Source organism: Tauraco erythrolophus, chromosome 2, assembly GCF_009769465.1.
Source record: "Tauraco erythrolophus isolate bTauEry1 chromosome 2, bTauEry1.pri, whole genome shotgun sequence".
In the NCBI taxonomy this organism is placed as follows: Eukaryota; Metazoa; Chordata; class Aves; order Musophagiformes; family Musophagidae; genus Tauraco; species Tauraco erythrolophus.
Genome location: NC_141466.1, coordinates 130292771 through 130310472, shown reverse-complemented (window position 1 = coordinate 130310472; position 17702 = coordinate 130292771). Strand labels below are relative to the sequence as shown.

General features: G+C 41.9%; 2 protein-coding genes across 3 annotated transcripts in view; one reads left to right on the top strand and one right to left on the bottom strand.

The window, feature by feature from the left end:
* Window positions 1–14120, top strand: part of VRK2 (VRK serine/threonine kinase 2) — a 46422-nt gene extending 32302 nt beyond the window's left edge. Inside the window, exons 8-13 of one of the 2 annotated variants that reach the window (XM_086631135.1) lie at window positions 627–747; window positions 3290–3345; window positions 5633–5814; window positions 10226–10390; window positions 10732–10908; window positions 13881–14120. In XM_086631135.1, the coding sequence (XP_086487261.1) occupies window positions 627–747; window positions 3290–3345; window positions 5633–5814; window positions 10226–10390; window positions 10732–10908; window positions 13881–14120 (941 nt within the window). Of the gene's footprint in view, window positions 1–626; window positions 748–3289; window positions 3349–5632; window positions 5815–10225; window positions 10391–10731; window positions 10909–13880 lie in introns of both variants that reach the window. The other variant, XM_086631134.1, reaches the window with a different exon arrangement.
* Window positions 14121–14163: 43 nt separating this feature from the next.
* The window catches only part of FANCL (FA complementation group L), a 30378-nt gene continuing 26839 nt past the window's right edge, over window positions 14164–17702 (bottom strand). The window contains exons 9-14 of the mRNA XM_086631136.1: window positions 16754–16837; window positions 16098–16143; window positions 15918–15999; window positions 15048–15164; window positions 14674–14745; window positions 14164–14202 (exon numbers count right to left, since the gene is read on the bottom strand). Of these exons, the coding sequence (XP_086487262.1) occupies window positions 14167–14202; window positions 14674–14745; window positions 15048–15164; window positions 15918–15999; window positions 16098–16143; window positions 16754–16837 (437 nt within the window). The 3' untranslated portion in view covers window positions 14164–14166. The remainder of the gene's footprint in view (window positions 14203–14673; window positions 14746–15047; window positions 15165–15917; window positions 16000–16097; window positions 16144–16753; window positions 16838–17702) is intronic.

Genomic DNA, 17702 nt, shown 5'->3' with positions numbered 1-17702 from the left:
CAAGTGTACGTAGCCTGTGCTACGGCTAAACAAACAGTCGGTGCTACTTGCCAGCAGACAGCGTTGGTGTGTAAATGTACACTAGATGGCAGTTTTGTCATATCTTCCAAGTTCAAATAGCTCTGCAGGAGAACAGGAAAGGCCATCAGTGTTTAGTCTGCACTCACAGGGTCCCTGCATGACCAATGTGGACCCCATGGACTTCCTGGAACATGTGTTAGCAATTTAGCGGCAGACATTTATTTCTTTGTTTTACTGCTTGGCTCTTTGAGAAAGTGTTGGTACTCAGTTATGGGCTGTCTGGATCATGTCAGAGGCCATGGGGATCAAGTCCATTTGACAGGCCAGACTGAGGAAGGATGAAGTTGGAGGAGGTGAGGAAACTGACCCTTACTTCAGCAGCAACAAGTCACTGCCTGTCTGTGGACTGTGGCCAAATGCCGGGGCGTTTTAGGTCTAATACAGCTGAATAAACAAAACACTTTGCCCATTTGGCTTTTTCATATTTCATCAACACTAGTTCAATCAAAGTCTTTTCTGTTTCCTAAGAAGGGGTTCTTATTCTTCATCTTTCTTTTTTTTTCTTCTTCTTTTTCCTCTTTCCCCCTTCCCTCCCTGCATTTTAGCCCCATCCAGACGAGGTGACCTTGAAATCCTTGGCTACTGCATGCTGCAGTGGTTATGTGGGAAGCTGCCCTGGGAACAGAACCTGAAGGACCCTGTGGCGGTCCAGACTGCGAAAACAAAGTAAGAATAAAACAACAGACAAATATGTGCACACGCACACCACCCTCGAACCCTACAGCATCCTCACCCCTTCGCAAAACAGGTCTGAAAAAGACAGCTATATGTGCTGTAAAATAGCATATTACAAGAAAGGCAAAACAATTTTTCTCCATATGAGCTGAAAGCTGAAACAGTTTTCCTCAATGAGAGGTGTTAGAAGCAGTTAAAAATGTGAACTCTATGTGCATGTGTACCTTCTTCCACACGTTTATGTATGTACTGCTCAAGAGAGATGATAAATTCAAACGCACAGCACACGGTCATTTTGTCTGCTGTGTGTTTTTTTAATACTCTTTTTTTGAAGAAAACATTTGTGAATTAGTGCCGGCCTTATTGAACATACAGAAGGCTGTGTGTTTGCGTTAAACTTCACGGTGCTTTGCAGAGACTATAGTACAAACATCTCTTGGAAGTTTTTCCACATGTGCATTCAATTTATTTAACTTTCTATATGATACTTTTTTTCAGATGTTTTTATGTAGGTTTTTAGTGTTATTACAAACAATTAAATACCAAAATACTAAGGAACTTGATTAAAATCTTTCCTTTTTCCTAGCATGACTCACTTAGAGCCTACTGAAGCATCAGAGTGTGTTAGTGTTTTCTTTCTCTGCTTTTGCAGCTGGGACTTGAGAGAGTTAATTGGTACAGTGCAGCCTGTAGAAGGCTGTACAGAAGAGTAGTTACCCATAAATGTAACATCACAATTGGAAAAGGCAGCAAACTTTTAAGTAGGGCAAGTCACACCAGAGGTACACAATAGGGAGAGCTGATCCACGGAAATCAATCTGCAAATTCCGTGTGGCACCGGCTCTCAGCAGAGACGAGGTTGGCCTGCAGACTGCGGATAACACAGATTGCATCTGCAAATGTTGACATCGCATGTTACGTTTAATGTTTCTCCTTTAGAAGTTCCGATCGCTGCACAGCCCCCTGCAAGGCAACACTTATACAATTCAATGTTAAATCAATTTAATCAATCGAGCTGCTTCACCAGTTCTTCCCGTGCGTTAACCCTTAGATTGCTCGCGCTTTCAAGGTGCCAAGCGAACAGATGCTTCGAGGAAACGCACAGAAAATTATACTGATGCCATTTATCAGAAATAGCCTGTTAATCTAATGAATTACATTCTTGGTATTAGGCAACTTACCTGGGTCATCTCCTTTTATTTATCCTAATTTTCAGTGCCTATCCTGTTTTCAAAGGCCAGAAATAGACATCTGGATATCTGTGCATATCCAGTTGCTTACGAGTTAGGAAGTGCGTTAAGCAGCACAGGCGAATCGCTTCTGAGCCTGTGTGATGAGGAGGAGGAAGGGGCTGGGCCTGGAAGGTGGGGTGCAGCTGAGAGGCAGGAGCCAGAGCAGAACCTCCAGCTCTGTTCACCAGTTGTCTCATCCTCTCATCCCTTCGCTACAAGCTCCTAGTCTTGCTTCCCAGGAATGCTGGGTCAACGAGGCAACTGTGCCAAAGCTTTGGGCATTGGTAAGGGGATATTTAAGGACTGCTGGTATATTTGGGCTTAGAAATGTTGGTGCCATGCCGTAATTGGAGGAGAGGCTCCATTTGAATTGAATTTAAGCTAGATTACAGGAAAATGTTTAACTGTTTAATTTCCCCGAAATTGAAACTCCTGTTCCTGGTACTGAACAACAAACTGAAGGTTATTAGCCGATGTACCCACCTTTATGAGAACACATCCTGTTACTTACTGGTGAGGCTTTATGGCTCCTTTAAACAAACAAGCAAACAAAAGGGGTCCTTTAACAGTTTTAACAGCTGGACTGAACTAGCAGATTCCACTTAGCGGGGCAAGGGGGCTCGTGCAGCTGCAGGTCCCTGCAGGTGCTGGGACATCATCTGGTTCACGCCTGCATAAAGATGAGAGCTGGCGTTACTTCGTCTGGTTTTAGGGTGTGATTGATTCTGAGCTCCAGTGTCCTTTGCTATTTCTGTTTCTGGATAGATGGAAAGTACATCCGTGGCCCTGCCCTTCAGTCTGTGAAGTGCATGGGACTGAAGGTCGCTTAACCTCCCTCTCTCCTTTTGTCCCTGCCGTGCCTGCTTGCAATTTTGAAAGTCATCACCCAGTTGCCCGTGAGCTACGTGGCAGAAAGAAGCTGGTGGTAAATGACTAGTAGGCAGACCAGAACTGCTTCAATTTTGAAATACAAATATTAATCATTAAGCTGAAATCCAAACCAGCCATTTCAGCTCAAAGGACTTTTCTTTTTCTTTCTAGAAAGCTTAAAACTTCTGCAAAGAAAAACTTAAAGTGCAGTCGTAGCTGTAAGCCTGGTCTTGCTGAAATCAGCAGTCTCCAAAGAGTTAAAAATATAGCTGGTAAGAGGAGATTTTGTTTTAAAAGCAGTACTGTGAATCATTAGCTATCCCGGAGGTCCGCTCCCTGTGGAATTGAGACTTGCTGTCTTCCTAAATCCCAAATGAAGAATCACCTGCTCCAAACTCGCATTAAATTTTTGCACTTTCATGTTGTTTCAGACTTATGGATGAGCTCCCAGGTTCAGTGATGGAATGGGGTTCTTCTGGAAGCAGCTGTAGTAAGTGTGCTTGTACTATGTACCATATAGCTCTTTAGTCTCTTACAAAAAATACTTAAATGTCTTGGTCTAGGTGGTGGAAGCAGTACAAAAGTAGAAGTAACACAAGTTAAACAAAGTCTTCAATTTGAAATCATAAGTGCAATGGCAAAGTTTGGCACCGTGAGGTAGATGCCTTCAAGAGGCCTGAGTCCGTGCAGTATTCCCGGGCTCTGGTCTCAGGCAACCTACAGTGTGCAAGCAGAAGTCATCCTTGAGTCAACGCCTTGACGTCACGGCTGCGTGAACCGCTTACGCTCACTGGCCAGCAGAACTCAGCCTGCAGTATCGGTGGGTGGCTGATAACACAGAATTACAGAATGTCAGGGATTGGAAGGGACCTCAAAGGATCATCTAGTCCAATCCCCCTGCTGCAGCAGGACCACCTGGATCAGATCACACAAGAACGTGTCCAGGCGGGTTTGGAACATCTCCAGAGAAGGAGACTCCACAACCTCTCTGGGCAGCCTGTTCCAGTGTTCTGTTACCCTTGCTGGGAAAAAGTTCTTCCTCATGTTTAAGCGGAACCTCCTGTGTTCCAGCTTATATCCATTTCCTCTTGTCCTATCATTGGATGCCAGTGAGAAGAGCCTGGCTCCATCCTCATGGCAGTCACCCTTTACATATTTATAAACATTAATGAGGTCCCCCCTCAGTCTCCTCTTCTCCAAGCTAAAGAGACCCAGCTCCCTCAGCTTTTCCTCGTAAGGGAGATGCTTCACTCCCTTCATCATCTTTGTGGCCCTGCGCTGGGCTCTCTCAAGCAGTTCCCTGTCCTTCTTGAACTGAGGGGCCCAGAACTGGACACAATATTCCAGATGCGGCCTCACCAGGGCAGTGACAACACAGTAGTTACACAATACTCATTGTTAGATTGAATGTCACACTCATTAATTCAGGGGACAGTTTAATTGAATTAATATTTCTGACTTGAGTGGAGCTAGATCAGACCCTTCATGTACAGGCTTGTTTTATATTTTAAGCATTTTTAGCTCAAAGGCTTGTTTACTGTGAGGGGAGAGATTTCCTGGGTGCTGTTGAATGCTGGTCACTGCAATAAACGGATCTCAATCCTTACTGATGCAGGACACTTAATTCTTCTATTGCAGGAACTCTCTTTGCTGCTGCTTTCCTGCATGATCCCATAAACAAGTACTAAGTGGATGATACAGACTTTAAGGGCTGAATTTCCAACACTGGTGTATGGTAGTACAAAAACCCTGATCAGTCTCATCTCTGACGTGTGACATCAGGGATCTTAGCCGTAGGCAATCCAAGGTGTTAGGGAGCAGTGACTACCTTAGAAACAGAGGAGCCGTTAGTATGGAAATAGTAAGCAACTGTCTACAAAAGGTTTATTGCTTAGTATTCAGAGTTTGGAGAAGCAAATGAATGGACGGTTTGTCTTGTCATGTGTTTCTCCTTCCACTGAAACACAAGAGTAACTCAGGGAAAACACCAAACTTCCTTCAAAGGTCAGTACCTATTTTTGATTTGTTCACTTATTGTCGTAACATTTCTGTATTTGAATTATTGGAATGCATCATGTGTTACATAAAATATATTCATGGTGTGGATACGTATTTAGTAAATCTTTACTTCTGGGATTTTACCAGATGCTAATATCTGGTGTAGTACTCCAGTTTCAGGATACACTTGGGTCTTGACTGAAAGAAAAGTTTGACCCTCCCCATATGTTTTTCCCAGTGGAATTATTTCTGCCTGTTCAGTGGTTTCCCTGTTTCTAGAACCACTCCATGATAGCAAAACAATGCTGCTGTTAGACTGGTTTAGGGATGTAATCTCAAAAACAGTATTTGTCAAAGTATTAAAAGTAAAAAACGATGTTGCTTTTTTCCCAAGCACTCAGAGTCTAACTTTTATGCAGATTCAAACAGGGTTGTTGAGAGCAGTTTATGTTTAAAGGGGCGTTATGATCTATCAAACATAAAATACTTCTATTTTACACGGAACCAACAATATTTGTCAGTATTTTGAATTTTTTTATATTTAGATAGCTTTTGGTGCTATATGAATTAGTGCATGACAAGACATAGCACTTCAGGGTTAGTTTGTTTGGCCAAGTCTACCTTTTCCTTTCCTGTTCTCGAAAAGACAAGATATTGTCAGGTTTGTGTTTTGAGTGTGTCTTCAGCTGAAATCCTGTCATCCATTTTGGAATTAAATTCTTTCTGAAGTTCTAGATCTACGTTAAGTGAAATTTACATTAAAATATGCTCCACAGGTGAAATATCCAAGTTTTTGGCATGTGTTTATGACTTGGCTTATGATGAGAAGCCAAAGTATCAAGTGCTCAAGAAGATCCTGCTGGATGGACTAGAGTCAAGTGGAACTCGCTACGATGGGCCTCTGGAGTTTTCTGCTGCAGCATGCACACGGAATCACGGTGCTGTTAAAACATCAAAAGTAAGACAGTTCTGGGCTTGTTTCTGACATCTCCTGCTTGATTGTTGCCTTTTCTTTTGTAGAAGAGGAAATAGTTTAAGATCTCAAAATGAGACTGACGCAGCAGTTCTTTTGCCTTAAATACACCATGTTTGTTAATTCCTGTTTCCCCTGGCTTGCTAAAATGTGGGATGTCCACCCTTAAGGAGGAAGAACTGTCATGAGTCCTTTGACCTGCAGCCTCTCGCTTCAAAGCGCTGGGTCTGTGGAGAACGCTTTACTTTCAGGACAATGGGGAAGTCAGGGACTTTGTTCACGAACATCTTGAAGATGCGCCCGAATGCCAGGTTTTTCCTTCGTTCCAGATGAAAAGCAGCGTTACCTTTATTAGTGAAAACATTTAATTCATTTTCTCACTTTCAAACTGTTCTTTGTCATTTGCCTTTCTGCTCCTGCAGCCGCTAATGTGGAGGAGGGATTATTCTGGGATTTCACTGTGTTGTTGGTATGCAGTGCTGTGGGATGCACTGACCCAGAATATTAAAATGGACAGCTATCGCATTAGATTTTCCTTTTGGACTTTTAAGTCTGAAACGACACAGTTAATAAACCCATGTTTTAAGAAGTGGAGATTGAGGGAATAAGCAGCCTTACTGGACTTGCTGCGAAATGTCAGTCCCATCATACTCTGCCTCGAAACTCCCCGTATGCGAAAGCCCCGCTTCTGCCTCTGGCGCGTGTGCAGCAAGGCAGGGTCAGGGTGCCGTTCATTTTCAATATTTCTGGTGAACTTTGGACCATCACAAGTGTACGTGAGCCAAGAATGCAGGATGCAAACTAACGTGACTGATAGGCTGCGAGATGAATGGTGATTCAAGTATCGGTGCACAGATGGTTCTGATTTGCTGAGTTTTGTAGCTGCTGCAACTGAAGACATAAAATATCCTTCTAGTCATAAATTAGCTCTTTGGAAGCAAAACCTTGGCACCAGAGCTTTACAACCTTCAATTAGTAGGGAAAGAAGTATTTGAACGACTGTGGTATTGACATCTGTAGGCCTGCATAGTAATCATTCCTAATAGAAGAGAATATCTGTTTGAGGGGGTTTTGCATGGCTAATTAACCACCAGTGAGAATATGTAATTTTTTCATGATCTCCTGATTGTCACCTTTCTCTCATGATACAATTACATTTTATTGTAGCAAGTGCCTCACAAACCAATTGTCAGCACTATTTACGTATTATGGTAGGCAGAACAAAAGTTCACGTTTAATAAAAAGGCACTGGGTTTTGATCTTGGTAATTACAGATACTTATTTTAGCAATTTTATTGACTTTTCTGGTTTTACCACTTTTTTTTTTCTTTTATCAAAACCAAAAGCTGTTTCAGGGACAGTATTTCTTTCGCTATGGTGATGACCACTTCGTTCTCACTAATTTGAGCAGCTTTTTTTCAGTTTTGTACTGTTTTCTGAACTTCATTGAAATAGCAGGTAGCTCTTCACTCATCTCCAGCTGATCTGGTTCACAAGCGCCTTTGATTTCTTGGAGTCATCTATTGAACAGTAGATCTACTTTCTTCTTATCACCTGGCCTAAGACTTTGCAGTGTGCTGGTGTAAAAGATGATCCTGAACTTCCAGGCTGTAAAAGCTGCTGTAGCACTTGCAGTTTGCACGTGCACAACCCCACTGCAAAACCCATGAGTGAGGAGAGTCCGTTATAGAATCACAGAATGGTTTGGGTTGGAAGGGACCTTAAAGATCATCTAGTTCCAACCCCCCTGCCATGGGCAGGGAAACCCTCCACTACACCAGGTTGCCCAAAGCCCCATCCAACCTGGCCTTGAACACTTCCAGGGATGGGGCATCCACAACTTCTCTGGGCAACCTGTTCCTGTGCCTCACCACCCTCAATGTAAAAAATTTCTTTCTTATATCTAACCTAAATCTCCCCTCCTTCAGTTTAAATCCATTGCCCCTTGTCCTATCACTACATGTCTTTGTAAAAAGTCCCTCTCCAGCTTTCCTGTAGGCCCCCTTTAGGTACTGGAAAGCTGCTATAAGATCACCCCAGAGCCTTCTCTTCTCCAGGCTGAACAGCCCCAACTCTCTTATCACCGCTCTTGTGGCGCAGGACTAAGCAGAATTGGTTTCGAAGGCCAAGAACAAGATCAGAGAGCGAGTGTGTCTGCATAGTTCTAAATCTTGGCACCTGTCATCACTTCTTCAGAGAAATTGTTAATGTTGAGCGTCTTGCTTCTTGGGATAGTAGGAATGGTAGCGCTGCTCCAACGATCACCTGTATTTTACCTGCGTAATACTCGTTTCTTCAGCCAGTTCTGCTGCTTGTATACGCAGGTTTCCTGTAACATTCACTGCAGAACAGCCGCAGAAAGGAAATTTCTACGGTTATTCAAAAGACTTAAAGAATCTTTAAGCACAAGGAGAGAGAGCAGGTAACTGAACTAAATTTATTGCTATTTTCAGAAAATACAGTTTCTCAATCTGTGGTTATGGGCTGTGGAGGATATTCAAGGCCTGGTGTGCTTTGGTGCTACAGTCCTGACAAAGTGTGGGATGACAGGCAGGCACTTCCCACTGCATCTCTTCACGGCACCATCTCTAGTTATCCTGGCCCTGACTCTTTTCATCTCAGCCCTCCGCATTCCTTTTCCACCTCTCCTTTTATTCACCAAACACTTCTTCCGTTAAAGAGGCAACCTAAGAATAGTGGGAGCCACTACAAACAATCCACTGTCTCTTCACTTCTTGCTTATGAGCAGAATCTGACTCCAGATGACCTGTCTGATTCCACCTGTACCAGTTTGTTACACAGGAAAGAGGTGATTTGGGGTTAATTCCCTTCTGAAGACCAGTAAACACCCGTAAGTACCAGTAAGGGGATCCTGTAACACTTGCTCCTTGAAGATGATGTGAAGAAGAATTGCTACAGAACATGAATTTTAAGGTGCAGCTCCCTGCCATAGTACATGAACCTAATCTTGAGATGACATAAAAGGTGTAACAGTGGCTACCTCCTGGTTCTTTGTTTCAATTGCACACGGAGCATAGGTGATAAAATATTCATTGAGTTGATTCTCAAATTTGTTTAGCACAGTTTTTGGCACTGGATAAATATTTTTGGCTTTTTCACCCACGGTGATAGTGCTCGCATTAGGGCCAAGTGAAGTGTGTAAGGCCAGCTGATTACTTGCTGGATGTTGTAGGTTTTATATTAAAAAATAACTACACAGATACCAAAGCATAATTAGTGTGGAATATGGTAATTTTTAGGCATAAAATAAATATTTTCACAAGTGCTCCAAGTCCTGGTTTGACAGTGCTGTAGTCGTTTAAGGTGTGTGTACGTTGTGAAGATGCCAGAGTTAGCTGGCAGCAAGAGGAGCCGTTCCTGCGCGGTGCAGGATGGTGCCGTGATGCCAAGAAAGCAGCTTGGGCCCCTGCGCTGGGCTGACTGTCGGCGTGGCACGGAGCCTCACCCGGGCAGCTGCGTTCTCAGGGCTGTCTGCGGTGTTACGTACTGAGGGAGACTGTTTGAAACTAGTTTGAGTGGCTGTTCAGATACACCTTTACGTATCTAAACATTAATAGTTTCACAGAGCAGAACTATGGATTATATTCTTAAAAAGTGTTTTGAATTAAACAATAGATGAAATGCCTACCGATGTTTTCAACAGTACTTAGGTTGTTCAGTTTCTATCCCCTGCACATATTTAATCTGCAGTGTACAAAAGCCCTTCACTCCTTTTGTAGCTGCTGTGTTCAGGTACAGCTGCTGCACAGAGGACCATATGCAAACATTCCAGTTACAGAGTTACCAGTCTGCCAGCAGTACCAAAGGCATGTGGCGTGCAGCCTGGGTGTTGGCTGCATTTGTCTTCCAAGTTACAAAAGCCACAACCAGATATCATTTGATACTCAGTGCTTCGAGCAGCGCTGCAAAAAACTTGCATTAAGCCATGCAGCTATCCCCATTGACATTCTAGAAGGCTGAAAGAGACTATAAGCCTGAACTCTTACATCAGATTACCCGAGCCAGGAGACTTGGTGATTATCTTCCTGTAGAGTTTTGCATTTGACTCAATCCAGCGATACGAAATGTGTTCAGCTCCACTTGTTAAGGAAACAAACAGTGACTTACTGGCATCGTTCCCAATACAGGTTATTAGTGAATGCTTCGAAATGTATAACGGAAGTTTATTGCATACCATGTTTCCCAAATACAGCAGAGTGCTTTGTACTGCTTGAAGAAGACGTTTATTGATAATTAAAATGCTGAAGACAATTCTTTTTGAGACAGAGAAAAGCTTACACTCATTCTATGTTCTTGGAACTGAAGATGGAGCATTTTTCTTTTTGAAATAATTACTTTTTTTTACTACGCAAAATTGTTCACTGTACATCAACAGGTTTGCTTACCAAAGCCTGTGCCAAAACCAGTTCGGCAGAAGCAAAAAAAGATGGAAGATGAAGAATACGTCAAAGCCTGTACTGGGCTAAAAGGCAAACAACTCCAAGATGAAGAAAAGCCAAGTAAATTAAACAGGATGCTTCACCAAACAGAGCCTGAGCAGGTGAGGATTTGGGCACTGCAGTGACGCATGGTGTCTCCTGGGAGTTCGTCTGCTCTGTTAGCTCCATGTTCACCTTTTGGGGTGGGCAAGGATGAAAAGCGCTTGGAAAAAGCCAAGCATGCTGTCACAAACAGCAGAAGCTGGCATGTGCTTACTGTCTTGTGTTATTCCACACATAAAACTGGGAGTTTCTTGTAAGCCCAGGGAATAAGTGCAAACAGGGCACACTGCCCATCCCTGTCTCAGACCTGACAGGGCCAAGTACTGGAATGGTACCTGTGATAATTTTGAACGTTCTGAATTCTTTCCAGCATCCAGAGTTACTGTCTGTGCATTGACAGGTTCCCTTGCTGAAGCCGTCACCGAAACCAGTGCGACGGAAGCCAACCGAGGTGAAGGAGGAAGAACCAAACTGCCCCAGCAGGCCCCACACTCGGGCAGCACGCTGGCAATGCCAGGCTGAGGAGAAGCCAGTTAAATTGTACACTGTGATTCCGGAGCCTGACCGCCCGCCAAAGGTGAGGTTTTTGGTGTTACCTTCGAACAGTCATGGCACCCCACAAAAGAAAGATCAGCTTTTCGAAAAATAAGATTTTTTTTAAAAAAAACCCAAGCCCTACACCACCGCAAAGCAAGCCTGAACAAAATGTATACAAACTTTCACTTGCAAACTTTTGTTTGCCACAAAAGCTAAGTTTGGTGGCTTGGTCATATTATTAGCAAACTAACACCCCAGTTTTTACTAGTTTGGTAGTAAGCACTGCACCAGCGTGCAGATAAAAGTGTTGGGAAGTGAGTCTCCCTTTGTGGATCCCGTTGTTTTCCTGGTAGAAACTTACTTCAGTTGTTTCCTTTTCTACGTAGTGAAAAACTTCACAGCGCCCTTTAAATTTTTAAATTCTGACTTTTTAATCTGAGGATTTTAGTAGTTAACTAACTCACCTCATATATTATTCGTAATTTACTACATAAAAAGGTTGAATGAATGAATTCAGTCTTGCTCTTCACAAAAAAGTTACCTGAAAAAATTGATGAAAAAAATTTAATCAAGGTTTTAGTAAAAATAACGCAGAATAAAGTACATCTTAGTAATCACACTGTGCTCCTTTTCTAGGGAGTTTATTTTAACAAAGAGATTCTACCCTGTTTTTCTTTCACATAGAAAAATAACTTGTTAAATGAGGACAATTTCTAATAAGCACAAAAAATGCAATTTTAAAGATAGCTTAATTATTAATCCAAAATTCTTTGCTTCAAGCAGTCTGCTGATCACTTCCTGGAGACTCCGGTACAAGCTGGGAGAGTGAAGCAGAAAAAGCACAGCTGTACCTGAGAGCATCAGGCAGGAAAGTGGTGAGCAGAACGATTTTTGGAGATGTTTTGGCTAATAGTGAGGCAGACAGATTCTGAAAAGTCTCTGGAGTCCTGACAGAGCAGTGACTCAAAGTAACAAATACAGCTTTGTGATATGAAGATATTGCAGTGCTACTTCCTAGTCCTCAAATGTAAAATTTAAGAGATTAGCAAAAAAAGTAGCAAATGTCTTCCCTCCTGTGTATTTTGTAGGAAAGTACAGCAGTCCTGAGAAAGAAGCAGATCTTCGAGCCACATTTAGGTTTCCCACCTGATACAGGAAAAGAACAAGCTGGTGTAACTTCCCGTGTACTTGAACAGCAAGCACACTGTATGGATTGTAGATCTTGACACCAGAGAGGAACTGGGATTTGTGTTTCTCTCCTTGTAGGAGGAAGGAAAACACATTTTTAAAGAAGGGACCAGTTGCTGGTCTAGTATTTAGATTGTATTTGTGTTTTGATTTAGCCTTTATAAAGGAAAAGCTGCTATTCCAATGTGACTAATGCTGCATCTGTGTAGAACAGTTCTGTGGTACTCGCTGAATACTGTGCGTAATGGGGGGGAGTCAAAAGGGATGTCAGGGAACGTTTCAGATGTTCAGACGAGAAACTGGAGAAGGACAAAAGGCAGAAGTGTATTAGTTTCCTTTTGCAGACTTCCTCTCCATTCTTTTCACATAGTTTAGGAGATTGGTAAAGGAAAGCTGTATGGGAAATTTTAGAGTACTGAAAATTGAGGAGGATTCCTCAGGCACAGTGGGGAAAAGGCAGTGGTTTGTGCAGGAACTGGAGTGGCGAGAGGCTGTCAGGCGTTCTCCGGAGAGCAATTCCAAACACTTCAGTTAGAGGAGGCGCCTGCAGTCAACTGCTCCAGGCTGTTGCCCAAATTAGACACTCAGGTGGGGTGGCCAGTAACAGACGATGCAGTTAAGGTCTGAGTACAGAACTTACTCAGAGGGAAAGTCCTTTCTCCCAGATTTATCCTTTGGGAGAGGACATTCAAAAAAACATCACTGAGCTGGGACGGTGAAAGAAGGAGTGGGTCTGCTGAGGTAAGATGCTGCTGGAAAGCAGTTCCAGTTTAGGTGTAAATTAAAATGAGAAACATTTCTGTGCTGAAAGAGGAACACCTGACAGAGAGGAGTAGGACAAGAAGGGGAGGAGGGCTGAAAGAGATGGGACAGCTGACAAACTGGGGAAGACAGAAGTAACATCTAGAAAATAATATGGGAACAGCAAAAAGTATGAAGAAAAACCATAGGAGCTGCCTTTATGTTGGATGTAACAGTATCTTTCTATCAGACGGGGCCCATGCTTCTTTTTTAAAGAAAAGAAACAGACATGTCTGTAACTGAGTTGAAAGAGGAAAAAAAAAAACAAAACAGGAAGACAGGAAAATTCTATTAGAGAAATACAATTTAGGTTTTGAATTTTCACCAAGAAAACTATATTGCTAGGGTTGAAAATAAGTGGGATGTACTGCTAAAAAATAACATGTTGTGAATGGGATCATGGAAAGGAAACCACAGGTGGAAATTTTTCTAAGGGACAGTGGAAAACACAGTCAGGTCTTGGATATGTGAGAAAGAGAATTGTAGTGTTTGGGGATTCCTTTCAGGAATGGAGATCAAAAAGGTAAGCTAAGGAGGACATTGCTTCTGGAGACCAAAGAGCACCCGACCCACCTAGAACAAACCCCGCGCTAACAGCACCGTTACGCTACCCGTAATAAATCAGGAGAACTTCAGCTTCAGGATGAAATGCAAAAACTTACACAAATTAAAATGGCAAATTAAACTTCAGAGTTATATCTAGGGTTTCCAGGCTAAAACTTTATTAGCAGGAACACTTTAAATCTAACATTTTTTGAAAATGAGTTAAAGATCTAGAAGACTTTCCGCTGTTGAATTCCATAAGAGCATGTCTCTCTCGCAGGTGTATAATCACACCTAATGCTATGCATATTAATATACGATGTACTTGGACCTGCAAATCCCAGAGCTAAGACTTTGTAAGAATTGGATTGTATTCTGGGATAACTTCAATACCTAGGTGGCATCTTGGGCAGCTTGGTTTTTCCAATTCACATCTCGCTTACTCAATATTAAGTTTATTATTTATTTTTTTTCCTGCAGAACGACACTGCAAGAATGTTACCACCATTCGACAGCCAAGCAATGTTCTCAGAATCCAAAAAGAAACACAATCCACTCTTAACAGATCCTCCAGTGTCACGGCAAGAAACCGGCTCTGCCATCACTCGCCCCTCCATCTCGGTGCTGTTCAGGCTGGCGTTCACTGAGCAGACATACCCCTACAGCACAGCTATACTGGTACTTCTGCTACTCATATTGCTTTCCTTGTATTTGCTTTGATGTCGCTGGGCCAGTGTCTCCAGTGTTGCCATCACGCAGTTTCTTCTCAAAGTTTCTTCATTGAAGATTTCAGTGTCAGTGGCTTGAAAAAGATTTTTTTAAATAATACTGTCAATACATACCTTTTAAAGGCTCTTAAACTTTCCAAATCTGCACTCAAGAGTTACATATTCGCCAAAACTATTTGTACAAGGCTGTTTTGTGTTACAAAGGGTGAGATTTTATTTTATTCTTTTTAAAAAACTGGACCTTTGCTACAGCAACATTAAAAAAGTATCAAGAAATACAATGGGGTGTGATGTTTAATTATTTTAACACTAATATGTCGATAACTGGCGTGTAGCCATCTTTGTACTGTTTCAGAAAACCTTGAGTTAAATACCAATGCATTAAATGCATGGGAGTTTAGTTTTCCTCTCTTTATTCCCAAGTGTAAAGGGAAGATAGTAGCCACAAATTCTGTTTTACAACTGCTTTTGTTACAGTTTTTGCCTTTATGTAAGCCACCCCACGCTATTTGGTGCAATCACGCATTTTCACTGGATTTCCTTACCTTATTGCAATACGGACACTCACCAAAGATGACATTAAAACTCTGTCTGCTGGAAGGAAGGCCTTGGAGCCACTGCAACACAAGTAAGTCGATTAAAACTCACATTTCTTTAGTATCAAATTTAAGAATTAAAGCCCCCTATTACCAGAGTTCATTTGAACAACACCTGACGTGGTCTGTACAACCACAACATGAGGTGAGTTCCCTTCCGCAGGGAGCCCACTCATGAATGGGGGGTTAGAAGGCCAGAGGAAGCCCAGTGACTGTTGCAGCACTCCTCGAAGGACTTGGCTTCATCCGACAGTTAAGTGGGCAATGCTTTTTTTCCAGAATCTGTGAGTTAATGAGCAAGCCTGTCCCGTTAATTACTTTACCTCGTAGAGGCAAGCCTGATGAAAAGGTTGTCCACATCGGGGATCGTCGCACACTTGGTCTGGAGTAGTGCCGTCCAGGCGATAGGCGTAGCAGATTCCACAGTCCTTAGCAAAATCCTTAAAACACAACACGTTTTAGCTTACAGGACAACTGAAAGCAAGAAACGGCTGGTAACGCAGAAACCACGTTCATCCATTTGTCTTTGCTTTTGCATTTTTTGTTACTTAGAATTACTAATTAGTTTTGCCTTCAATATATACGTTTATACCATAGCAGCTAGGTTTTATTTTGTCCTCTCACTGAATTACATCTCATTTGACAAACATTTTCATACTTTTGGGGCCCTGTTGTTTCTTTTTTATTAAACACAAGGATTTATCATTACATTTGGACATCAGACAGTCAGATATTAATTTAAAAAATTTCACAAGTGAAAGTGAAGTCATACAGTGCTCCAGCATTGTCAAAAATTAATTCCAAGTTTGTTTGAAATGCACCAGTATTTGGATGGCCTCTGGTCCCCTCTAAGCAGCTCTACCTAATTAGAACTTAAGTCATCAACATCCATAACAGAATGTTTGGATTTTCCACATCTCATTAGCTACTCTGGAACTTCCTCCTTCCCTTTTAATAGCGAAGCCTGTTATTAATCGCCGTACTGCTATGAAGGCCACAGGAAAGTGTGCACCTCTAATCAAAGGTTAACAAGCTCTGACAATTGTTGCTGGAAGTTCAGAAGTCCTCGTGACAATATATTAATCCAATTACCTCTCTTCTAAGTCTCTCCTTTTTGCTGGCAGTTATAAAGTGACCATTTAAATTTTACTTATTCAGAAATAACGACTGATCATTAACAAAAAGCAACTTACACTTTTTTCTAGCACAGCACGAGACGGAAAATCAATTTCTAAGACGCCTTTCAAGTTTTGTAATAAACTGATTTCTGGATCCCTGCAGGTGGGAGAGAGGGAGGAAAAAAATCAACACTAGGAATGACAAAAGGACAAATACCATTTCGGTTTCAAACCTGTATGATTCAAGATGCTTACCATAAGTGCATGTTGTTGTTCAGCTTAATTCTCAAAGGGTTAACCACTGCAAACAATGCACATAAATCATTACATCATCTGTAGGATCCTCTTTGCTCCCCCACCCCATTTGACCTCTTACTGTTTCAGCACTGCAGGGGAAGGCACGGGTTGGTTTTTGTAAACTATTTAAGGTTCTTAAGTCAATGACTGCTCTTCATTTTTTGTTTTGGAAATTCATTACACTAATATTTAAACTATCATACTGTTGAAAATATGGTCTTATTTACCTTTAAAAGTTGGAAAAAAAGCTGTGGGACACAGAGGAAAAGACTTAAATATTTCCAAACACTATTAGGACATATGCAGTAAATTTTTTTATTTTTTTATTTTTTTTTAAGAAAATCATATTACAATATAAACACGATTGGGTAATCATCTGTGGGACACAGGGTTCCCTCTGAACTGGAAAAAAGTGTCACTCGCAGAGCAGAACAGCTTGCCATGGATTCAGGCTGTGACACACCCAGCGCCTGCACTGTAAAACTCTCCTGCACGCACGCCGCTGAATTCCTGTTTAGCCCAGGAGCCTGACATCGCGTGCACTGGTACCGGCTCACCAGAGATCAGGTTTGAGAAGAGAAACAACCGGTTTTACTGGTTTACTTCTGCCTTACCATGATCCGCTCCCAGAAAACAGCACTCGGGGAGCATGTCTGGATGCCGAGGATCCACCTCCACGTTCAACGAGACGTTGTTCCCTACAGTGAGAAAGCAAGTAAGTCATAAGGGGAGCTTTACTTAGTAGTCAACATTAACTTTTTTTTAAAAGCACTTTTAAATGGGTTAATTCAGGCTGTTTTTCATTACTACAAATAATTAAAAAGTTGGTAGCTATCCAAATTAATTGTACAAAATATCAGTATATATGAAGTATTTAAATTTCAATGGACTGTAATTAAAAATAGCAACTGATTAAAAAAAGCTGCCAGTCTTACACCACTTCTAGCCTAGTCTTAACCTTGACATTTAGACTTATTTCTGAATAACCAAACTGAAGCTAGAGGACATAATCCATTTGAAATCTTAGTGAAATTTTAAAGGTAGTAGAGAAGTAGTTGTTATTAATTCCCCAGTCAAAAAAAAAAAATACAATCAAAAAGAGAAGCATAAAGCCAACATCAAGCAGTAAAATGAGTTAAGTCAGTCCCCTCCACAGCACGCTGCCCGACTGAGCGAACAGTGGCAGACTTTTGAAACAGCAAGTATTTTTCTTTTACAAGGGACCCCATCATCCTCAGCAGGTCTGCTCTTCATACGGGTAAGCGGCTCAAAAATGTGTGGGATCCAGGTTAAAAACCACACGCACACACAGAGGTTTCAGGGACAACTTCAGTCTACTTTGGTCCACTGTATCTTGTCGGATTTCTACAACGTGCCACTGGTATTTTGGATTTCAGCTGAAAATCAGAACTCTCTTTCAAAGGTAATGCTCCCCCCGGTGTTTCTGCCCTCTGACAGTGGCAAGTTTCTCCTTTGCAATTATAGGACTCCTAATCCTATATGTATTAAGACCTTAAAATGCCAGACATGGGCATAGGAATTAAGGTACTTTTTCAGATGGTT